The following is a 24778-nucleotide window of genomic DNA, read 5'->3' on the forward strand; positions in this document are numbered from 1 at the left end:
TGAGATAGAAATCAGGTCTCAGAAAACCCAAGGTCACCCTGATACCTGTGAGCACAGGCAGTCTGTAATTCTTCCTGACCATCATCCCAACCCACAAACCTTGTCGACTGCTCAACAACATTACTGTAATTTCAGCTCTTTGGGGCAGGGCTGTGAGACAAGGGCTGTCAGGCTGGGTCTTCCAGTACCTCTGGAAGACTGCAGCAAGAGCCAGCTAAGCAGGAGGTTCGAAGCAGGTGACCCAATGCTCCCTCCCTTTTCTTTTCAAATCACTTGAGACTGATTAGAAAAGGAGTTTTGGCGTCTGTCGGGAAGGTGAGGGGTAATTCAGGCAATATGCAGCATAAACCACTAGCCTTTTATTAACAACAGGACAAGACTGTTTTAATCTTAATGAAAGCCAAACCTTGCAGATGCTGTGGCCAAAAGGACTGATCTTATTCAGCATCTGCTCCCTCAGGTTGGGTGGAAGGAACCATACGCATAAGTAATCACCCAAGCTCTATCACACCCAGGCAGACACTGTCATTCTGTCACTGTGTTGATCTGTAATGGGGAACACGTTTGCAGATGCTTTAGTAGAATATAAATTATTGCAGCACACCTGCTTTAAAACTGGGGGCAGCAGGGGGGGAAATTGAGGCTAGTGTTTTTATTATGCTCAGCTTGAATCATGATCATCAACTTGTCTTGGCCAAGGGGAACAATGCAGATCAAATGAGGCACTGTTGGCAACATAACTCCCACAAGCCAGGGCTAGGGCTTCTCCTTTAAATCCTAGCTCCAAAACTGACTTAGTGTGGCTGTGTTTGCCCTTGATGCCCTTGATGAACGTCTTATTTACCTAAATAGCCACCATCTTCCCAGCCTCCTTTCAGGTGCTCTGAACTTACACACACACACACACACACACACACACACACACACACACACACGGCTTATCAAGTTGGAAATGGTGTGGTGAGAAATCTTCTGTTTTGTCTTCTAGTTTATACGTACTTTTACAAAGGGAAGGAGTACTGGAAGTTTGATAACCAGAGGCTGAGTGTGGAGCCAGGCTACCCCAGGTCAATCCTCAAAGACTGGATGGGCTGTAACCAGAAGGACGTTGAACGAAGCAAAGACAGACACCTCCCCCACGATGATGTGGATATTATGGTGACAATAAATGATGTGCCTAGCACTGTAAATGCAATTGCAGTTGTAATCCCTTGCATTTTGTCTCTGTGTATCCTTGTCCTGGTGTACACGATCTTCCAGTTTAAAAACAAAGAGGTGCAGCAAAACGTTGTATATTACAAAAGACCTGTCCAGGAATGGGTATGACACAGCCAGCTGCACATTTCAACTCATTGCTCCAATGAGGACTACAGACAAAAAATAAAAAAATATTCCGTTCAGAAGCCTACCAAACAGAACTACTTCAATGACCTACAAATTTTGGACATCCTGGCACAGAAAGAAGCAGAAAAACTGGAAAAAAATACAGGAAGCCTTGCAGTGTGGAGTCTTTTGCCTTCTTACTGCCTCAGTTGTGTGTCAGTCTAGGTGTGCCATTCTCCACAGGCTCACTCTGCAAATGTGAGAGACTTCGAGACAGGTTTTCTTCAAACTTTTTCAACTGACCTGGGAAACTTCCCTCAGTGCCCTGCACCAGTGCTCCCTGTTAAACCCAGCATTCTCCAGTGTAGCTAAACCACCCCTCAAGACTCATTTTTTTAATAGCTGTCTCATAAATGAATTAAGATCATGAAATCTATGAACAGGAACACTTCAGTATGATAAGGCATTCTGATGCTGAACCATTCTAAAAGATCTTCTTAGTTTATTACAAAAATCCAGGGAATTACCTGGATACGATTTTCCAATACCTGCTGGTCAGAGGTTTTGTACATTCATAATTAATCGACGTTGCCACTCAGCACAGTGCAAAAGGAACCATTAAGCACTCCAAGAGGTAACCGAGTGTAGAGGAGAAGCTCAAGAAGAACCAAATCAGACAACATAACATTACCTGGTAACATCAAGTCCTAGATTGGGACAATCAGAAGACAAAGTAATTGGGTCTAAAGAAACCAGTCATGGGAATGCATGTTTTTGTTTTGGGAGCCATTCATGGAAGAGATATTTAAATATCATGTGATGCCGTTTTAAGCTCCCATCAGCCAGAAACAATGAACTGATGGTTACAAATATAGTGAAAAATATGTATAGGAGTACACTGCACTCTGCCCCTGTTAAGATGCTGGGAAAAGATGAATTATTGTTATGTGGCATGTGTAACTAGATTGTGGAATTTGTTTGTTGGGTTTAAGGAGAATGGAAATGTTTGTTTGGAGTGAGATCGTAATTTTATTTTGCTGAAATGGTCAAGATACAGTAAGAATTAGGCCTGTTCATAAAACTAAATCCAATCTCTGTAGATGTTACAAACATTGTATGACTTAGAAATTTGGTTTTTGTTTTTGCTCACTTCTTCACATGCAAATACTTGGCAAAGGTCAAGGGAAGCATGTCATACAGTAGAAGAGTTCATCACTAGCCACATTTGACAGAAGCACAAGAAGCAGATAAAGGCTAGATAACTATCTGAACTTTCAGTTAGTAACTGAGCACAAGTCTCTTCCTACAACAGTAGCTTCTGCTCCTCTCTCTTACAGTTGTGAATTGTTTAGGCTGTTGTGTCCTAACCACAAACTTAGTCCATTTTATTGTTGATGCTTGTATTCCTACCATAAAAAGAGTGGAAGGAGAATCTCTTGTAATGCAATGTAATGGTGAAGTCCAGCCCTGTATGGAAGTGCCATTCACATAAAGTGCTTTGCACAGTGACAGTAGGGGATAGGTGATTAGCGTAGGCCCTCTACCAATAACTGAATGTTATTCAGTGCAATGGAAGCACAAAGCACTGACTGTCCTGTTAATATACAAAAAGTACAGCTTCATGAAAAGTCAGCTATGAGAAAAATCAAAGGCTCTTTATTTTCTTGACAAACAATTAATGCTATAAATATTCGGTATTACAATGATGAGAAATGAAGAGAGAGAAAGATTTTTAGTATTCTGAATTTCTAACTATCACTCAATATATCACTATGATGAAAGCTAAATAGACAAATAGATACTTTTAGTGAGGCCCACTAGGACTGCATAATGTGTGGTCTCAAACTGCGTTTCGTCCTTTATATTTAATTTTCATAGCCAAGCAGTTTATTGTGTTTAAACATAATTGAGAAGTAAGCAGATGCAAAACTTTGAATTTTGGTGAAAAATGTGATAGCGTCTCATGATGGGTGAAGGAGTGCAAAGGACCAAATAAAATCAGAGCTACTAATTAGACCACCCCCACACACACACGCTACTCCGTGCGTTGCTATGTGTACTATATATGTGGTAGAATGCACACTATGAATGCCACAGCCACATGGTACGTTGAACTCATCTGTATGCTGCCATCTCTTCGGGAGCTGTGACAGCCCAAGTCTTTGAGCAACTTCCAACAGCCATCATTAAAAAAAAACCAACAAAAACAAAATTTACAATCCGGAGAAATGTCTGGGTTTTTTTTTCTTTCCTCTCGTGTCCGAAGGCAGACTTTTGTTTCCTTCAAAACCTTATACAAATCTGAGTAACAAGCTCAGGTTTTCGACACTCTCTCCCATAACATCCTTATAGGCAAGCTCAGGAAGTACAGACTAGATGAGCAGACACTGAGTGGACTGAGAACTAGCTGAATGGCAGAGCTCAGAGGGTTGTAATCAGTGGCACAAAGTCTAGGTGGAGGCCTGTAGCTACTGGTGTTCCCCAGGGGCCAATACTGGGTCCAATCTTATTCAACTTCTTCATCAAGGACCTGGATGAAGGGACAGAGTGCCTCCTCAACAAGTTTGCTGATGATACCAAACTGGGAGGAGTGGCTGATACCCCAGAGGGCTGTGCTGCCATTCAGAGGGACCTCAACCGCCTGCAGAGATGGGCAGAGGGGAACCTCATCAAGTTCAGCGAAGGCAAGTGCAGGGTCCTGCAGCTGGGGAGGAATAACCGCATGCACCAGGACAGCTAGGGGGTTGGCCTGCTGAAAAGCAGCTCTGTGGAGAAGGACCTGAGAGTCCTGGTGGACAGCAAGTTGACCATGAGCGTGCAATGAGCCCTTGTGGCCAAGAAAGCCAATGGTATCCTGGGGTGCATTAGGCAGAGCGTTGCCAGCAGGTTGAGGGAGGTTATCTTCCCCCTCTACTCAGCCCTGCTGAGGCCGCATCTGGAGGTACTGCGTCCAGTTCTGGGCTCCCCAATACAAGAGACATGGAGCTACTGGAGCGAGTCCACTGAAGGGCTACTAAGATGATGAACGGACTGGAGCATGTCTCATATGAGGAAGGGCTGAGAGAGCTGGGACTCTTCAGCCTGGAGAAGAGAAGGCTGAGAGGGGATCTTATCGATGTGTATGAGTATCTGAAGGGAGGGTATAAAGAGGATGGGGCCAGACTATTTTAGTGGTGCCCAGTGACAGGCCAAGAGGCAACAGGCACAAACTGAAAGACAGGAAGTTCTGTCTGAATATGAGGAAAAACTTCTTTGCTGTGAGGGTGACAGAGCACCCTCCTGCAGTTCTCTCTGTGTACTCAGGAAATCCTGCCCCAAAGCATGGGCATTTAGGAGACCTTGTATGTCAGGGAACAGCCCAAAGTATTTTCACCTCCTGAAAACTGAAATGACATGTACATATTGTAAAGGAGGTGTTTGGTTTCAAGGCAAAATTAGACAAGGATAAAATCAAGTTACTCAGGCCTGAAACCTGCCTGTAGATGTGTGTGGAGGGAGAACATGCATGGGTGTTTCAGTTGCTGAGAAACTCAGCCCTCTGTGGTTACTAGCGAAAAAGCAGCAAAAGCTACTAGGAAACACCAGCCACCCCAAAGCCAATGCTCAGGCCACATGCAAGAATTTGTGGTGATGGAGATGCAAGTCTATGTCCTCACTGTACCTGAGGCAACAGTCACCATTAGCAGCCAGCTTGCTTAGTTCAGATACCTACCAAGGACTGAGGGAGCCCAGGAGGAAGAAGGGCATTATCGCCTCCTGAAGGAAGCTGTAGAATGAGGTAGGTAGATGTATTCAGGGGTAGTGGATGAGCTGCTCAGTCCAGGTCCTTCTGCTGTCTGCCTGTGCAGTCCTGGGGTGACTTGGATCGGGACACAAATGTCAGCATTCATATAAGGGATAGTTCCTTATATTCTCATGTCTGAGCTCATTGCTGGGATCCCGTCTTACGCTACACAAGCACAGCACGTGATTGGTGGAAAAACATCGACTCCGTCTGCCTCCCATCAGCAGGGTTAAAGCATCTTCATGGACAGGTTGTCATGTTCCTTGTCTTTATATCCTGCCCAGAAACACAGTACCATGACATATTGCCACCCCAGGAGAGCAAGGAACAGCAGTGCTTATTCGACTCTAGTCACATAAGCAAGAGGCGCTTCTGCGGAGTTACAAGTATGTTCTTGGCATGATACACACAGCCCTGCAGTGTCTGGCATTCCTACAGCAAGAGGGAAGTCCTGGCACACATTTACCTTGAGCACAGCAGTTGCAGCCCTTCTGGCTCCTCCAGGGAGCAGCCCACTATATACCCTTATTTGCACTCAGTCTACATTTTTTCAGTTTTTGACTATTGAGAATAATTGCAGTGAATTAGGCCCAGTCTTCCACATGAATTATAAATATGCTGGAACATACTAATCACCACAGTCAGAACAGAGGTGGTCCTCCACTGTACAGGGATCATTTGCTTCTACCTTATAAATTAGTCATTAATCCTCAGTGGGACCTCCCATCTCACTCCATGGGGACTCCGTTTTTTAAAAGTCTCTGCTGAAGGATACTGACAAAGGCTTTTGGAAATTAAACTACGTTAAAGCAGTCAAAGCTACATGCCCTTTAACTTCTTCACAGAACCTTGAGTTGCGAGACATTCATTCCTTCCTCAAAACCCTGAGACAATTCTTCGCCATCCTATTGCACAGAGGCCTAATCCCAACCTTTCCTCATAGTTTAAAACTTATTTGTCCAGCACAGCAGGAAGTCATTCCTGCAACCCTTCTCAATACCTGAAGCCACGCATTGCCTAGCGCTGCTCAATAGCAAAGGTGGGTTAACTGTGGTATATAAACTACTGCTTTATAGTTCAGCATTTTCATTCTTACTAACTTTTAGAGCTTATGGCACTAGCACCTGGTGCTGGGGACTTACAACCTCATTTTATTGACTATTCCAAAACACCTTCTATTGGCACTTCCACTTGAGAATGCCACTTTTGAGACAAAGCACATGAAAAGGAAGGGTTAAGTATTGCACAGTGCTTTACGTGCCTTAATCCGTGTAATGCTGAGTGCCCACCACTTGCAATTCTGTATTGCCTTTCACTTGCAGCTGTGTAGCCCAAGTTGTCATGGCAATATTTTTCCCCAGCGTTCTCCTCGTGGCCTTGCACCTGCAAGCCCTGACACAGTTTTGCGGCAGGTTCTCATGGGAAGCAATTCTCCACAGCATGAAAACTGCCTCTTCTTTCTCCCAGACTCTTTTGGAGATTTTAGTTTAGAGGAAAACCAAAATTTAATGAGTAACAGAGCAGAATGACAAAAGCTTAGCAACCAGCGTGCAACACAGTACTCAAGATGCAGATACATCATGGATTTACAGGTAACGATGCTGTTTGGGCTTTCTTCTTTACCTAGTAACCCCAAAGATTCAGTTTGCTTTTTTAACTGTTACTGAGTACTGAGCTAGTGTTTTCATTCAAGTATCTACCTCAAGCCCAAGAATTTGTTCCCCGTCTCCTCAGAGCTTATCCTGGTAGGTGCGAAATTTGGATTCTTACCACAATGTGCTTGACATTTAGCTGCATTGAATTTTTTTTTACCTATCAACTCATCAGTCTGTCCTCATCCTTACTAGTTGAAATAAGTCAGTATGAGCAAGCTTCACTTCACTATTTCAGTGCCCTTCCTAGGCCGGACACAAAAACACTGAATATCATGGCTCCCAGCTGTTACTTGTGAAATTCCACTGAAAAATCTAACCATTTACTCCTACTTTTTCCCCATCTATAACCATGTAAAAGGGCTTCCCTCTAACTCCATAGGATCACCCAGGATCATCAAAAGCCTTTGGTAGAAAAACCTGTGAAATGCCTTTTGGAAATTCAGGTAGATTACAACAGACCTCCTTCTCCACATGCCTGTGGACTCCTTCAAAGAACTCCATAGGTCTTGTGGGGCAGGACTTCCCATTAAAAAGTCTTGGTTTATACTCTCCCATAACATCACATAGCCATGTTTCCACTAATTCCATTCTTTATTATAGTTTCTATTAATTTTCCTTGTACATAGGTCCACCTTACTAGTCCAGAATTCCCATATGCCCTTTGTTTAGAACTGATAGCACATTTGTCACCTTCCAATCTTCAAGCACCAATGCAATCTTTACAAGGCACCACTGTCAGCAACATCCTCTTTTGCTTTCTTTCTCCAGTCCTTTTTGGCATCTGACAATCTCCAACAGTGTGCCAGTATCTTTTCTGTTTAAGCACTGAACTGGATTTCACAGAGACTGGATGTTGTTGTTGTTTACCACTACGCAACTTTTAACACTTAATACACACCAAGATCACCATTATGAACTAGCATTCCTGCCTATCAGTTGGAATGAAAAAATGCAGTTACAGAAATTGCAGAGGAAAGCCTCAGCTTTATTCATTTCACAGCTGTGATGAATACATGCCAACACTTGTAGCAATGGGCAGACTCCACCATTTTACACCCAATAACGTAGCCCTGGGAACAAAGGAAAGCAGCTTCTGGCTCTCAAGATTTACTAAAAGGAAGAGACCTGGAGTCAGCAACAAGAAAGGTTGTTCAGTCTATCAAAGGGGCCATAAAAAAACCAAAAAATTCTTAGCCAAACAGTAGCAAGGAAAGCTACAGGCTGCTTACAGGCTTCCCCAATGGCAGAGGGAAGGGGAGTTGACTGAAAATGGTAGCCACTGGCTCCGTTACCGTTACAGACGGACCAGGATGGCAGGACTGCTATGATTCCGAGAAGATCCTATTGCAATCCTTATTTAAAGAACATCCTTTAGTCAAACAAAAACTTGTAAATCCTTCCCTAAACATCCAAAGAGCAAAACCGAAATGAAAGCCTGAAGCACCAGGGCCAAAAAAAGCTATGTCCACACTGTGTTCAGGACAGTACTCCACCTCCTCCAGGAAAACCAACTGAGAGTAGTGCAGCTGTGTGGAATCAAGAGAAATGCTTCTACATCCTGCTAGGATGGGAAGCAGAGGCATTCTTCTGCCTTCAACACACCTCTAGCAGGCAAGCAGAAATGAGAGATTACAGAAGAACAGCTGTGTTTAAAAGCAAACAACTATCATATATCTGAAAGCAGCATCTATAGCTCCTTTTTGTCATCATCACTCTCTGACAAGAGCAGATGCTCTGTATTAGCCAGCTCCCAAATCTGAAATGTATGACTGAATGGAGGAACTGGTTAGAACTGGATTACTTAGCTTTTTTCTACATAACTCAAGAAGAGTGCATTTCAACCTTTTTTGATTTGCTGACTTTAAGAATTTCCCAGTGTAGGCGGCCAACTCCTGTAGAGCAAGTTTAGACCCACTGACAGTAGCATGCTTTTCTAGGCTTTCTCTTGCAGATGCCTCAGAAGCAGCACACAGGTCACCAGGCACGTGCAGACAACAGATCAAAACCCACTGTTCTGGAGACAGTCCACACTTTGCTGCTGTTTTAAGTCCCTGGATTAACTTCTTTGAGAAACTCCAACTGAGCTGATCACTTCTCACTTTAGAAATCACTTTTCCCTGCCCCATGGGAATAACAACAAGTGAGGGCAAGAGAGCAGCTGATAATTTCTGAATATTTTCGTGGCAAGTAAACTCAGGACACTTTGGTATAGGAACAGCAAGGAGCTCTTAAGTCTACCTACAGCAGAAACATTCTTTAGCAGAAGTGTGGAAACAGAAAACAGTGCTGTATGTGTGCTGAAACAGACTGCTGTGCAACAGAACACTGATCCACTGTTTAAGGCAAAATAACCTCTAGTGATCAATACCCCAAAGCTAAGAGTAAATATCGTGGACTATTTTGAGGGTCTAGTTCAGCATCACAGAGAGAAAGAGCTCTATTGTTATTAAAGAACTGGAGGATGTCAGCAAAGGGATACAGAGCATTCCTTATTTGTAACTTGTACATATTATTTATCAGTTTTGTAAGAATACTTTGTTTACAAAACACTATAAAAAGTTGGGTTTGTAGCCTCTTCCTTGTGCTAGGCCTGCAGCAGAAGGTCTAGAAGTCTGTACTCCACAGTGCAGCCTGACATTTCACCCCTTGGGAGCTTCCTGGAAGGTAGGAACCAACACTTCTCATGTCAAGCTAAAAAGACAAAACAGAAATAAGACTTAGCAGATGGAGTGCCAGAGAGTGCAGAAGGCATTTCGAACTATAGTCAGTTCTCAACCTCTAGTTGCAAAGGACCAATGGTAATTTTCCTTCCTAGAATATAAGAGTCTGAAAAGAGTGCACCAGAGACGGTGGCTGCTAACAGACAGACTAAGAACAGACTTTCAAGTTGACAAGGGTGAAATGTACACTCAGCTGTGTCTGGGAAGTTATTAAAAACTCAGTGCAAGTTTATTAATGGCTCTATGTTATGTTCACAGACATCAAGCCTTCACACAGGCCCTGTGAAAGGGCAGCAAAGAACTCTTTCAAAGGGTTCTTTTTTCAAAGAATTCCTTATTCTTTCCCTATGCAGTATACCACTGCCATACATTTTTATGAGAACCAAGAACTCGATCACTAAGTTGTAGAGGCCTAAATAGCTCCAGAACGTGCTCTAGCACGAAAGCAATGACCCTAAGAGTTGCAATCAGTTAAAAGACCAAATGAAGTTTGAATGGCATATTCATCTATAAAGATGCCTTATACAATTTTTTGCATACATCATGGAATAGGCAATATCCCATATCACTACTACTCCACACAGAAAACAAGAAATCTGACTCCCATTAAAAAGGAACTTGGACAAAGCCTTGGACAAAAAGGCTTTTTAAAAAATCAACTAACCAAGCAACCAAAAAGAAACACAGCAAAAACGTTCAAAGGCAGCAGAAAAACTCCAAAGTCTTCCTGGCTCCAGATATGGTTCTAGCAAGCATTTGAAGTAAAAGCATTACGGGTTAGAACAATCAAAATCCAAGATGACAAGCAAAGTTACAAGCATTTTAACTTTTAGACAAGATTTTTTTCAAAAAAAAAAAATCATACATGACATAGCTAAGCACTGAACACGGAGAAAACAAGTACTTGAAAGTTGACATGGATACTGTTTCTCACAAAAAAGCATTATGTAACTGTAATTGTAACAAGAACCGCTATACTTTTCCACTAAGTAGGCTTATAAAACTTACGAACCAAAAGAGCTAGGAAAAAATAAACCTTTTTGTAACAAGGTAATTCTTGTCAATAACTCAATAAAATGAAAGAGCAAGGCGGGGGGGGGGGGAGAGAAATCACCTTTGAAAACAGCTAGTTATATAGCTTCACTGTAGTAAAATCTGGCCTCTTTTGACTGTTCTCATACGTGGAGTTGGATCCTCCTTACCTGTCAATCAGGGAGTCTCTCATGTTTGTAGCAATGGTACTTGGCTGAGCTTCATTCAGTCTGAAGACACTCTCAATAACAGAGAGTTCAGTACTGGTTGTATCCAGCCCGCAAAAGGCACACCAGTCATTTACAACCATTCCTGCTGCAATGACCTCACTGCCACGATTCACTGTTCCTGCCTGGCAAAAACAAACCATCAAGAGTTACCGTGGTACACTGACAGCAACATGCTTTGTTACGCTTTCTCATTACAAGTCTTCAGTGAAGGGGCTCAAATCACACTCCTGAAAAGAGATTAAAGCTTCTGCCATCAACAAAGTTATAAAGATTTTAGATAAAAAGTTGGGAGACTAATGAAAAGCCTTTGATATCTGGAAAGAAAACTGAGTGAAATTCAGTAAAATAAAACCTCATGAACGGGAAGCATAAAGGTATAGCTATCCTGAAATTCACAAATCCAACTCATAACTAACTGTTTGATTCAGTAGGGAAAGGATTTTATGACTGAAATTTTTAAAAAGCTGCCTTTGGCCAAACCACAGACAACCTCATATTCTGCATGAATGAATCAGCACTACTTGCACAATCCCAGCAGAGCAATGTTTCAGGAACAAACTAAAAGTGCTATATAGCTTATTCAAATTCAGAAAAGACAGGGAAGATGTCTTAGAGGAAATGCCTCCTTCAAGTCTTCTTCTCATTTCCCACTTGGTACAGCTCTGCAGAGAAAACAGTATCAAGGAGCCTGTGAGGAAAATAAAAAAAACCTACAAAGACATAGCAACATTAAAATTGAAAACTTGGATGGAAGGGAGTGGAAAAAGAAAACACAATTTCTTACCACCAGTGGGACCTGAAGCAATGAAGAGAGTTCATCCTGATCATCAATTGAGGTTTTGGGGTGCACAATTCCTCCTTGATTACTAAAAACACAGTAACTTCCTACCAGCACCTGATCTGCTACCGTTTGTCTAAAAACCTCAACTTTTAGTACATCTGCCAAGATCTCTTCTGTCTCCTGTGAACAGAAAGGAAGAATAAAGTCCTCAGCAAAATGGTACTATAGAATTAGAAGTCAAGCTACTCCTGCACACAGTCATCAGCTTTGAAAACCTACTCATGCTTTCACAATCCACTGGAATTCAATCATTATATAAATGCTTAGTCTTCTTCATTGATCTTTACACTCCAGGTGTGTTTCCTGTTATCTATGCATACTGAGCTGAGAGCTGGAAAACTATAAATACAGGTCTGCCTTTCCCAAGAAATGCTCTTTCCCCACTCTTTCTGGAGGATGCTGGCAATACATGAATCATTTCAATACCTGATCCCTGGGCCTGCCCTGTGAATCAGTCTTCTCTTGTCCCAGATCTAGGATGCACCTGAATAGTGTCTTTCTGTGCAACTCCAAGAACTTCCTTCCCCTTCAGATAAAGCTCTCCAGGTTTTCACTGTAATTCATTTTGACTTCTTCCTTTCTGGCCATCTTACCTACTTTTTAATACTATTTAAAACATATGCTGCAAAGACCATTGCCTTTTCTTTTTGCATTCCTTATGCCAATTCCCATTTCTCTGTCACCTTTACCACAAACCGGAAACAAATAGTCTAAGGACCTTTATTTTCTGTAGCCACACAGCACGCCTCTCTAATGCTACTAAGATATCTGTTCTCAAATATAAAGTGGTAGCACTATTCTCTCCAGTACCCATGCTTTAAATTTTCATGGAAGAACCTTCCAGTTTTCTTCCATTCCACTGTCTGTAAATATGTACACCACCACTTCCCTGTCCTCCTTCAACACTCTGCTGCAAATTTCAACTGGATCAGTATGATCCTCTAACTACTGCTATAACTCTGTCCAATCCCCTTTTTATGTTCTCTTTAACTGATTATTACACACAGGCACACTCCTTTTTTATTCATTCAATTTCACATACCCAAAGCAAATTGCACCTGATAATATACCCCAACATATCATCCCTTCCCTTCTACAAACACCATATACTACAGCAAGCTGCAAAAGAGGGCACAGACTATACTCAGGGAAGGGTCCACCTCTACGAATAAAAATTAAATGTAAAAAAGGACACAGATCAACTCAATCTGAGTCATAAATACAAAAACCAAGTTTGGGATTTCTTTCCTGAGAAGAAAGGAAGCATGAGGCAGCACAGACTCCTACATGATGAGTGCTCTGCTGTTAGTGTAATTCCTCAGATACCTAACTACCAATTCAAACTGTAGCTTCCAAATCATTTCAAATGTGTTTGCTATGAATTTAAAAGTGTAAAAGCCATATACCCTGTCAAGATCTGGATGAACAAGAGCTACGTAGTCATTGCAGGTAGTGACATTGCCCAGAGCTGAGAGCCGCTCTTCTACTCGCTGAATTCGTACAGAATCTGGAAGACTATTGCGGATATGTTGAAGCTCTTGGTCTGTCGTACTGCTTGGGACTAACAGCCCGTGCCTGTTCCCTGGAAGAACAATAACAAAAAAGAATAAAACGAGTTCTGCATTGGATAAAGTAATTTAAAAAACACGTTTCCACTGGGCTTACTACTTTCCTGAAGTGCACATAATGCTTTGGAATTGTCCTTGCTCTATCCACTTCTCCCAGGACCAGAATTCAGCGCAAAAGAAATATTGTTACCATTTAAAAAAAAAAAAAGGCACCACAGATGATGGAAAAACTGGGATGAAATACAGACTTACCTCAAAGCAGAAATCAGTAAGCAGCAAGCAGCACTACCTTTAAATGCTTTTCTTCTTCAATAGAACTAGAGGGAGCATAAGGCTCTCACTGAATCACTTTGAGAAACATCTTCCCCTACAGATGCTGATCACCCAACAAGTGTACAGATTCTGCTCATTTGTGTTACTTTAACATGGCAAAGCAATAAGGTAGGACGGACAAAAAAAACATTCTTTTCACAGTAACAAAACTCAGGCCAGAGAGAGGTAAACAACTTTCCTTGGACTTACGCTTTTGTAATAGCCCCTGCCCCCGCACACCTCCACTGCTGGCTGTGAACCATTAACCTTCGGAAAAAGGGAAGAACCTTTCCCAGTTTGCCAGAAAGCAGACTTTCACGGGTCACCAGCGCACCTTCACGCGCTGAAAGGCAAACGCTCTTCCTTACCCTCACTCTTTCTTAGTGAGTAAGATTCGGGTTTCCCAGTTTCACTCCTTTTCCTTACATGCGTGAAAGCCTTAGAAGAAAAATTCCCTTGGAGGAACAGGTGCTGCCTGCCACACTTGCTGCCACAATCAAACCCGCGGTGTTTTTGAGGGGTTTTTAGGGTTTTCACTGAGGCAGAGCGAGCTACACAGCGCCAGTCGCGACCTCTGTCGCACCAAGGAGCCGGAAGCGCCGGGGCCGCGGCACCTACCCACACACATGCGGCCGATGATGCGGCAGCCGGCGATGGAGGCGTGCACCACCGGGATGGTCCCGAAGAGCTCCCCCTCGAAGACGCTGCAAGGAGAAGGCGCCGTTAGGGGCCCGCTGCGGGCAGGCGGGCGGGCGGGCAGGGAGGAGGGAGGGAGGGAGGCCGGGCGCTGCTGGCGCCCCGCCGCGCCGCTCACCTGTAGAAGTTCTCGGAGCCGCCGATGGCCACGAGGCAGTAGGCGTTGGTGAGCTTGGCGAAGCAGCCCAGCTCGTTGTTGTTCTCGAAGCTGGCGCGGACAGCCATGGCGGGGCCGGGATCGGGGCCGGGACAGGCGCCGCCACCCGCACGCGGCACCGCCACTTCCGCTTCCGCCGCCCCTTCCGCTTCTGCCGGAAGCTGCGGGACGAAGCGGCCGCCGCCGCTCTCTGCGGGCGCAGCGCCGCCCCCGGCCGGGAGGCGCCAGGCCCCGGCCCCGGCTCCCGACAGGGCCCCGCCGGCCTCCCGCGGCCCGGGCCCCGCGGCGGCCGTGTCCAGGCACCAGCTGGGTGCAGGCATGGCCGCGTGCGGCACCGTCCCCCCGGGCAGCCGCCATCCCTGCGCCCACCTCACGCGCCTGACGCTGCCCCCCGTGTGCCGACGCCACTGGTCCGGCACGCAGGTGCCACCGGTGTGCCCCGACACACCACCCGTGTCCGGACACCACACACGTGCGGATGCCGCCCGTGCACGCGCCATGGGGGCAGATGCCGGCCGGGTGTTCGCACCGCACCACTGCTGGGTGCCCACCCCACCCACGTCCTCCCGCCATGGCACAGCCCGGCACAGACCGCTCCTGGCCACAGGCCCAGGGCGGCGAGAGGCCCCGGCCGAGCTCGGGGTGCTCATCAAGGGACTGAACGCAGCTCTTTCCACCAGAACATCCCCTTTATTTTTAACAGCTACCCTGCCTTTGACCATTTCATTTGCAGCAAACGGCTAGGTGGAGAGGAATTGCTGAGTGCAAAGAAAAACTGGGTTCATCCTGAAGACAGCAGTGGTCCAACATTTTACAGTTAGAGCAAATTAGCTTTGGGGAAAATGGTCCTTTCCAAAATGGGGAAAAGGAAGTAAAGGTGTGGATTTTTTCTTTTTCTCTCTCTTGCCATCATCTTGTAATTGAAAATTTAAATTGTATTTGCTAATCCCATCTGAATCAGTGATATGCACACACTAGAGAGGGCAGCATAGCACAGATACCTTCCAATAGAAACAAGACTGATTTGCCACTCCTATTTTGACTTCAAGCACCATTATGATGATTGGTAGGGAAAAACAACCATTAGTAAATGAGATGAAAGGACATCTCAAGGACTACGAGAACCAGGTCAGAGTTCAAACCGACTGTGTATGTGTTTAGATTTTAACTTGTTGTATTTGGTGATCAGATCCAGCTTACTGTGCCCAAGAGTCATTCTCTTCTCAGCCCCATACACACTGTTCTTTTCCATCAGCATTTCCTCACCGAGTTTATCATAGCAAGGAATTGCAGCTTTCTTCTCTCGTTTTAGCTGGTTGTATGGAGATATCAGGTCCAATTTCCCTTGTGCAGGACTCTGTCTTTTTTCCATCCCATAAAAATTGTTGTCATTGTCTGCTGTCCATTCCCTGGAGGTAACGGTGGGCCCTTTCTGGTTCTCACTTGTGCCATTCCTATTGGCACCCTCCAAAAGGGACTGCAAATTCTGCTCCTCTCTCAGCGGGGAGTAGAGATTTGGTTTGTGCTGCATGGCTGGGGTGGACTTATTTGGAAGACTGTGAAGGGAGTCTGGTGGTTCCCCTTGTTGCTTAGAATAAGTAGGCTTCAGAGACATGTCTTCCTTGCCCTTTGTACTAGCATACTCAGGGCTCAAATCTTGCTTTTCCTGCTGTACTTTGCAGGTGGAGTTTTTCAGAAAGGGAGACATTTTAATGCTTCTGATGCTTACATTTGAGAGGCTGCTTGAGGGGCTTAAGGTTTCAGCGTCATTCACCTGGGCAGCTTTTAAAAGGGATTCAACATCCTTTGAGGTATTCTGAGAAGAGGGCAATGTCCCAGGATCTGGCACACAGAAGTTAGTCACTGCTTTGGATTCAGCATACAAGTACCGGAATTCTTTGTCAAAGTCTGCAACAATTTGACCACGGAAGTGGGTTGCCAGGCTGGTGTGGACTTGGCTGCAAAGCCAGGTGAAACTGCAAGAAAAGAAAAAAAGTACATATAACACTTGTTAACAGAGCAATGTGATACTTGACATTGATTAAAGCATTTGAATGATTTCTTGCATCTCAGTTATGTCATTAAGTTAACACTTTCTCTGAAGTATATGTCTGAGATTACTTTTGGAAATGGATGTACTCATTACATAATTTAAAAAAACAACCCCTAAATGATCATTTAATTGTAGATCAGAGACTGGCATTTTTCAGCTCAGTGATTTAATGAATTGTATGAAAATATGAACAAGAAATATCCTGTACATTAACTGTAAGAGTGTAGAAACCATTAATACATTAACAGCAGGTTTTCCTTAGGGTGTAAAACAGCAACGAGTCCCTGGCCAAAAGCACAGCACCGCATTTCAGTCCTTCCTTTTCTTCTATCAAGAATATCAAGACATGCCTATACTACTTTTCTCTTCCTGTGGCACCTGCTTTTGATGCGCGGCAAGTCCAGTCCCTGCTCTCACAGTACAATGTCTTGGGATCCCTTTCAGTAGCTTGTTATGCTCCACCTTACAGAAAGAATTAGGTTTTGCCCCAGCTGCTCCTGCTGGAAGGATATTACCATCATCTGTTTTTCTCATGGGGAAGAACTTTCACTAACTGCCAGCTGCATTTTTTCCTCATCTATGTAATCCCATTTGTTCTTCATGCCAAAACTGTAACTTAAATAGCTCTCCCCCCTGTACATCTACAGACAGTAACCACATTTCTCCTCCCAGTCTTCATTTTCCTAGATTAAACACGAAAACTCCTCTCATACAGTAGGCTCCCCAGGCTTCTGGTCATCCCAGTCATTGGCCTTTTCTTTTATTCTTGCTATAGTCAAACCAGACTAACAGAATAATTGTGTTAACAAATAAAATAGAACCTTTGTGGTTGGAAGCATCTCATTAGGGCTGCATTATCAGCTGCTAAAGCAAGATACTGACAGAGGCAAAAATATGATGAAATCACAGAAGCTACAGGAGGGCAGTCATAATGGGAGACTCCAAATATTCTCAAGTAATAGGGTAAATGTCATTTCAGGACATGATGCTGACTCTATGTTGTGGGACCTGTTGATGTTTACTTCACAAAACAGCTATTTGGGAACTTACTGTAAGAAAAGCAGCTCTTGGCTTGCTCTTGGGCAGTATGCAGTTATTATGGTTCCTGATGTTATTTTGAAGAAAATAGTATACTTACACTCTGTACCCATCCTGCCCCCAAGAGCAACAAAAAATGAAAAAATCAATACTGTTCTGCTTAATGTCAAGATAGGGAAATTAAGTAAGAATGAAAAAGAAGCAAAAGACCGAAAAAGCCTTTGTGGGTGGCATGAAGACTATTCAAAAACACCATATTGCAGGCTCAAAGCAAATGCATACAGCTTAAAGGGAGGATATAAGAAAAAACTGAAAATAGTTGGGATGGCTAAATGACAGAAGAAGAGAAGCTATTAAAGTCAGAAAGCTCATCCTTGCAAAAGATTGTGGCACACTTTGCAAAAAGCATAAGAAACAATAATCAGCTCCCTGGGGCTAATGCATACTCCATATGTAACAGGAATGCTCAAAGACTTCCTCTGCATCAGTGTTTACTGTACAGGAGCTTGGGAACCTGCCCTGAACCTACCTTCATACAGAACATGAGAGAGGATCAATCTCAAATTGAAATCTCTGTAGAAGAGATTAGAAAACAAATCAACAAAACGGACAGTAAGAACTTGGCAGGACCAGGAAGCGCCAAAGGAATTCAAGAAAGAAATAGGTCAACTGCTAACCGTGATGTGTAACTTCACACTTGAAAGTGCCTTGATTGCTAATGTAGTATAATTTTTTTAATGTTTCAGATCATTAAGCCTCATAAATGAACTGCATAAATTAGTAGAAACTCTTCTAAAGAATGCAATTAGTGGGCATATGGGTAAATATGATATAATAGGAAAGGTGGCTTTTTCAGAGGAAAGTCATCTCTCACAAAGCTATACAAGTTATTTGAAGGAAACCTAAGTGCCCAGAGAAGGGAGATTTCATGTAGCCTATATCTACATTGCCAAAGGCATCTATCCTGGAGGAGCTGCCTGGCTCCCATGACAAATGGAGTGGTGGTGTTGCCATCCACATCGCTTAAAGCTATTCCCCTTCTACACAAGAGTATGCCTGCACACAGCAGATCTCTGAATCAGTGCCTACCCCACAGCCTTTCTCACCCTTCTGTAGCATGGCACAGCTGGCACACTATCCACGTGTCTGCGCCACCTGCAATCCTGCTGTCAGGCTCCGTGAAGGAGAGCTGCATCTTTATGTATATGGGCAGTCTCTGTTCAGCAGCTTGCAAGAATATCATGCCTACCATTGCTGCCAGCATTGCTGCTGCTGGTCCTGATACTTCTTCAGCCATTACGTTTTCTGCCAAATAGCTTGTGATGCCCTCTCCAGTCCATTTGTTGGCCTGCAAAGCTCTCCAGAAGGATGCTCTCCAGGCAAGCCATCGTTCATCAGAGGCATCATGCTAAGGCAGGTGGGACAGAAGCTCAAAGAGCTTTGGGTAAGTCATCAGCCCAGTGCTGGAAACAGCTCAGGTCAATCACCATGGGTGGGGAAGCTGCCTCAGCTGCTGCTGTCATCAGTCTTCCCAGAGTGGAGAGGAGATCTTGGACCTGCAAAACCAGTACCAACTGGTGGCCCCAGGTTGTGCTTCCCATATGGGATGAGTGGCAGTGCATACAGAGTTATGACACAAACATAAAAGCTTTGCAGCTCTCTGAAGGAAGCTAGCACCTACCAGCCAGCATCAGCACATCTTCTGATGGCCCTTGTTGATGGGGAAGCTGAATATCATCACCATCTGGAGTATCGCCCGCTCTGACCCTTATCAGTCATGGGGAAACAAGTTTGGGAGTAGCATGGTTACAGTGTGTATCTGTGAGGCCATCATAAGATTGTCCACTTGTGAGCTCTGCATCACAGACGTACCACCTGCAGAGGCACCATCAGAGGAATTCACCTCACCATGAGGTGTTTCCCCACATTTCAGTGACTACAGCAGGTGCAGAGGATACCACCCAAAACCCTACAGCACCATTGAGGATAATTTATGGCCACTTCAATGGGCATAATACCATCTTTGAGAGCTTCTTTTTATACCCTCACGCCAAGCACTCACCTTCCAGCCATGAGTTTCAACGTGTGGAGTCTAATACTCGGTGTTGTGGCAGCTGCTGCCTGTGGGCTGCAGGGCTGGTTCAGGATGGCCACAGGATGCACAGACATACAGCTGTGCTCATGCAAACTCCCCAGGGCCACAGCACACTCAGTGGGCTGACCAGCCTCTCCTCCTTTGGAGGAGGCTTGCGTCCCTCATGCTGTGAGCATCATCACACGAGCTGTGAGAGAACACTGGCCAGCCATGTGGAGGATGATGCCTGCCAGTCCTCACTTGGCCAGCCTGGCACCACTATAGCACTGTAGCTGCGAAAGAGGCCACGTCTGCCCTTCTAGTTCAGGCTGGCTCTGGCGTGGTCTACCAAGAACATCACAACAGCTGCCCATCAAGGCCTCTGGCCTCACTTTCAGCAGCAGGCAAACAAGAAGTCTTGCTTATGCCTCCCTTCCCTCCCTGGACCCAGTCGCTTCCAGCTTCTGTCTCTGCCTCCTCCCAGCACCCTCTGACCTGGGTACTGCCTCCCCACAGCAAAGCGTGAGACACACAACTTTTCCCTCTCATCCACATGAACCGTCCTTTCCTTTGTAAGGGGAGCATCCTCAGAGCTGGCAATACACTGCCCTGGCCTAATAACTGTCCCCACCACTGAAGACTCTTATGGCTCTTCCCCCAGTCCAAGCTTTACTCTACCCCAATTTCCCATGCGAATCTAATGGGGACCTGCCCACTCCAGGTCACAGCAGGCCCTGGAAGGAAGCATCTAATCTCCCCAAGGTATATGGTCTGACAGCTCTGGACTTGTGCCAAGGCACAGCTCTCCTCCTGGCCATAACACAGGTTTCCATGATAGGACGATGTGGCCTTGCCAGCCGTTGCTATACCCATTACTGCAGCTGCATCCTAACCCTGTGCTATCAGATGCTTATTCTTAGGCCTCCAGTGGGGCATGGGACAGCAAGAACTGAGCTCTTATGCCTTGGTATGAAACAGGAACACCAGGAACATCACAGACCTTGGCATTGCCTGGCAAGACACAGTACACAGCCCTGTTGCCCAAACCTGTCCTTCTAGAGACAACTGCATAGCCAGCAACAGTGAGCGTGGAGGCCTTGGCCTGATGCCTCTGCAGGCTGTCACAGAAGTGCTTGGACAGGAAGAGCAATGACAGAGGGAGGAAAAGCCAATCATACAAACCAATAAAGGTCTTCTCCTCCATGAGCGGCATGGAGGAAATAGCTAGGGAACGCTCATTCCCGGTCTCTTTGGTATAAAGAAGAGGCATTAAATGAAATTAACTGGTGACAAATTCAATACAGACAAGAAGAGGTATTCCCTGCACAATGCGATACACAGGCAAGCTGTGAAACTCCTCACTGCAGGGCACTGTGGATGCTAGGAGTTCACATGTGTTCAAAAAGCAGTAGGATTTTCCTGCCATTAATTTTTCCATAGCGGACTATTGCTTATGGAGATACCATCTCCAGCTCTGGATCACCCTGAGGCACAAATTACTGGAATCTGGGAAAGTATCTCTGTAGGACAGAGACCATCTCTTTCCCTAACTTGCTGTCAGACACTCCTGAGCAGTAATGTTCCAGGAACACTTGCAGCTCAGCTTTCGGCCAGGAGATGGAGTTGAAATATCATCTCCAAGGAGGTTGGAAATGTGGTCCGAGAAACACCACAGTCTGGCTGTTCTGCCAAAATATTCCCATGGCCTGATGCTCCAGCTTGTGTTGAGCACAAGTGATGAGAACATGCAGTATTTCAGAGGAAGTGTCAATCTCAAGAGCACTTTTGACAACAGTTCTTCCCTGTGTCCCCATGGAAAACTGTGATACAGTCTAAGGCTACAGTTCCTCCCATAGCTGTTCTGTGCGGGTGACCCACAGTTAGTCACGTCAGCTTCTCTGCCTCAGTTGTTTCCAGCTGATGAGATCCCAGTTTACAAAAAAGTTGTTTTATTTTTTTTTCAGTAATTTCTATTTTTCAGTTTTATCACTTTTCTGTCACTTTAGCTCTCAAGGACTTTTTTTTTTTTTTTTTTTTTTTTAAGTGTCTGCTACACTAGTAAATACCTTCATATCATTCACTCTATTACCTTAAAATAGCACCTGAAGAAACATACCATTTCTTCTGGTGTCTAGAATGATACTAAATAACTAGATATGATTATATTTAGTATTTTAGACTATTCCTTTGTCTGGTTTTCTCAATTATCCCTGTTTTCTCCTTTTCTTGGTTAAAAGGAAACATAATGGTAAAGAAGGAAAACAAAGGGAAATATTTAGTCAATAAAGACAGAAAAGTTGAGGAGTCTAAACTAATTGACCTGTAGCTATTTAAGATAAATCACTGAGCTTGGTTGACAGATTTAGAAAATCCTCCAAAAATATGCCTGATTCATCCAAATGGGCAGTAATACATCCAGATGACTTCACCTTGCCAAGAGTATTTTGGAAAATAAAAAGAGCTTTTACAAATATAGCAAGGAAAATGTCTACATAGAGAAAAACATCATCAACATGTAGGGCTCAATATGAAAATGTCAATAGGTACACTTCTCTTGCTGCATGTATGTGCAGCATAGAAGGGAAAATCTGTGGGCTAGAGAAATAGCGAGAGATTTCAGGCATGATTTGAGCATGTGTTTGAAGAGAAAAGAGTCTTTTTGTTACAGCTGAAGAATTAAAAGGCACTTACTGAATACCTGAATAGTGAAGAACTAAGCAGGAAAATCACCTCCTGCAAGAGAGGCTTTAGAGAGACTAGATATCTGGGTTCACTGTCAGCACAGAAGGATGCATTGAAACTCTAGAGGGATTTAGCATCTTGGCTCTGATGGTGTCCAGTATTTTCACTGGAATCCTAAAGGATGGAAGAGCGCATACTTATTAAACTGGCAAATCGTATCAAATGGAGAGGGACTGCACAATCTAAAATTTAGACTGAATTTGAAAAAGATTCTGAAAAAATCAGATGCTGTTCAGTAGGGAAATATTCCAGGTAAATGTGTTTAGGCAGGCATGATGAGGTGCGCAAATACAGGGTGGAGAATGACCAGGTGGCAGCTCTGCAGAAGATCAGGGGTTAGAGTATGTCTTAAGGAAAACAGTCTGCAGCACAGAGTATGTCTGCAGTGTCACAGTGCTGGGAAAAAAGCAATCATCCCAGGATGCAATCATCCCGTGTATGAACTGCATTATGGTCTATGAAATCTGTGTAATCCTTTCACTGGACTGTAGCTCAGATGGAGCACAGTGTCAGTTTAGGGCAACAAATGCTAAGGAAGAGTTTGACCAAGTGGAGACTTCACAAGCAAGCAAAGAAATTCATTAGAGGCTTAGGAGGTATCCTCTGAGGAAAAGGCGATGTTGAGTCTGGAAAAGACATGACCGAGGGTCAGCACGGTTACCACCCCCAAGACATAAAAACCATGCCATAGGGAAGATGCTAAATTGCGTCATGCCCATGGCAGACAGGACACAGATACAGTCCTGGGTGATTCAATGCTCAGGCAGGATGCCAGCAAAGAGTGAAGGGTGAGCGGCTTGCTGGGATGAAGGATAGCAGAGATGTTCAGATCTAATCTGGGGAGCACTACAGAGAAGACACTGGTCAATGTCTATATAGGTCCCATTAACTCCAAGAGAGATAAGATAGGTCTTGGGAGTAAAATAAAAGCACCTAAGTAGAAGGTTAAAAAAGACCAGGATCTTCTTGGTAGCCTTAATGAAATGCTCTGTCTACCATGTTTAGAATGGGACAGAGAAGTAAGAAAGGACATTTCAGTACATGGTTAAGGAAACTGTGTTAGGGAAAGGACGGTGGACTTACTAGGAACCAGAAAACTACAGGGATATAATCTATACAAAAAAGCTGGATTCCATCTTAACCTAAATTAAATCTGGCTGCTGCACATTATAATGCAAAAGATGTAGGGGGGGGGGTTAAATTAGAGTCTGGAGGAAACTTGTCATGTGCAGAACACCACAGAGTTTAAGATGGCTCACTCTACCTTAGGAATAAAAACATGAAAACTGTGTATTCTGACATAAGGACAGGAAGAAAATCAATAAAACTTGAGTAATAAATTAGAAACAATGAAAAGCATCCAAACAAATAGAGTTGTGTTTAGAAAGGTTCAGTTGTGAGCAACCAGATCAAATGCAAATGTTTACATGCATCTGTACAAGTCTGAGCTAAAAAAGCAAATAGATGTTATGAAATACCTGTGCTGAAATGATGACTTTGACACAGAAGGCATCTCGGAAACTTACTGGGCAGAAGAGTAATTATACAGAAAGGACAAATAGGGGTTGTGTTGCTGGAGCAGTGGCACAACACATTAAAGAAAAATAAGTCAAATAACGTAAATGATATATCATCATGTTCCCTGTGGATTGAAACTCCACGCACAAATAGGGGACACATAGTATTAGGACTATACTGTGAACCTTCTGAACAGAGTACCGATTCGAAATATGACATGCTAAGGAGGAGCTGAGAGGCTATGAAGGCAGAAAGCAGAGGAATAAAGGGAGATTCAGTTATATCCATGTAGAATAGGGGCCTTGACTAGGAGAGCGGCAGCAACTACATTCGAGACTTTATAAATGACTGCTTTTTTGAGAAACTAACCAGAAAACCAACAAAAGGAGAAATACTATTACCAGTTCAGAAAGATTCTTTATAAAGGCCACTCGGCAAAAATCACCATGATGTACTCATATCAAATATTCTTTAAGAAGCAAAATAATCCACAACAGTAATATTTAACTTAAAAGAGAAAGTGAGGAATGCTATTAAAAAAAATTGAAAAGAGTAGCCAAAAAGGTTAAATCCTTGAGGCAGCATGAAGATTGTTTAAAGGTGCTATATTAGAGGCTCAGACCAAATGTACCTATCAAAATAAAGACATTTAAAAGCATCCAAAAAGTGACCATAGTTAAAAGGTACAGTAAAGGAAAATATTAAAGTAAACAGCCTTCAAGAAGTGGAAGTCAGCAATTTTCCAATTATTAACCAGTGAATAACCTATCATTTAAAACTGGACATAGCAGCAGAGGAATGGAAAGTAGTAAATGTGAACCCTTTTAAAGAGCTCCTGGAAAACTACAAACCAGCCAGTCTTATTTCCATACTGAACAAACTGGTAGAAGCAAATAGAGAGTAAAATGATTAGATGCATAAATAACTATAATCATAATGTTGAAGACTCAGCATATTTTTGTGGAAGGAGTCCATGCCTCAAAAGCCTGTTGCAGTTCTTTGAAGGAGACAGCAAACACAAAGATACCTATGATG

The 24778-nt window shown here is 43.8% G+C and overlaps 3 protein-coding genes across 6 annotated transcripts in view; 1 reads left to right on the forward strand and 2 right to left on the reverse strand.

Annotated features, from left to right (window-relative positions):
* MMP24 (matrix metallopeptidase 24) overlaps positions 1–3552 on the forward strand; it is a 65059-nt gene extending 61507 nt beyond the window's left edge. For all 4 annotated transcript variants that reach the window (XM_064521294.1, XM_064521296.1, XM_064521295.1 and 1 more), the window contains one exon: positions 989–3552. In XM_064521294.1, coding sequence (XP_064377364.1) covers positions 989–1326 — 338 coding nt within the window. In that variant the 3' untranslated portion in view covers positions 1327–3552. The remainder of the gene's footprint in view (positions 1–988) is intronic.
* A 3782-nt stretch (positions 3553–7334) lies between these two features.
* On the reverse strand, positions 7335–14491 carry EIF6 (eukaryotic translation initiation factor 6). Its single transcript, XM_026100113.2, has 6 exons — positions 14280–14491; positions 14084–14169; positions 12992–13167; positions 11529–11705; positions 10685–10866; positions 7335–9453 (listed from the first exon to the last, which is right to left on the reverse strand). Exons 1-6 carry the CDS (start codon positions 14384–14386, stop codon positions 9444–9446), a joined length of 738 nt encoding a protein of 245 aa, XP_025955898.1. The 5' UTR covers positions 14387–14491; the 3' UTR covers positions 7335–9443.
* Positions 14492–14988: 497 nt separating this feature from the next.
* The window catches only part of LOC112983182 (ubiquinol-cytochrome-c reductase complex assembly factor 1), a 96951-nt gene continuing 87161 nt past the window's right edge, over positions 14989–24778 (reverse strand). The window contains exon 12 of the mRNA XM_064521298.1: positions 14989–16294. Coding sequence (XP_064377368.1) covers positions 15448–16294 — 847 coding nt within the window. The 3' untranslated portion in view covers positions 14989–15447. The remainder of the gene's footprint in view (positions 16295–24778) is intronic.

The sequence above is a fragment of the Dromaius novaehollandiae genome, chromosome 16 (genome assembly GCF_036370855.1).
Source record: "Dromaius novaehollandiae isolate bDroNov1 chromosome 16, bDroNov1.hap1, whole genome shotgun sequence".
Taxonomy (NCBI): Eukaryota; Metazoa; Chordata; class Aves; order Casuariiformes; family Dromaiidae; genus Dromaius; species Dromaius novaehollandiae.

Coding starts and splice junctions, on each gene's coding strand:
- EIF6 (XM_026100113.2), bottom strand. CDS start 14,386: ATGGCTGTCCGCGCCAGCTTCGAGAACAACAACGAGCTGGGCTGCTTC. Junction 14,170..14,279: donor GGCTCCGAGAACTTCTACAG/GTGAGCGGCGCG, acceptor TTCTCCTTGCAG/CGTCTTCGAGGGGGAGCTCT. Junction 10,867..11,528: donor TGCTTCAGGTCCCACTGGTG/GTAAGAAATTGT, acceptor TGTTTTTGCCAG/GCAGGAACAGTGAATCGTGG.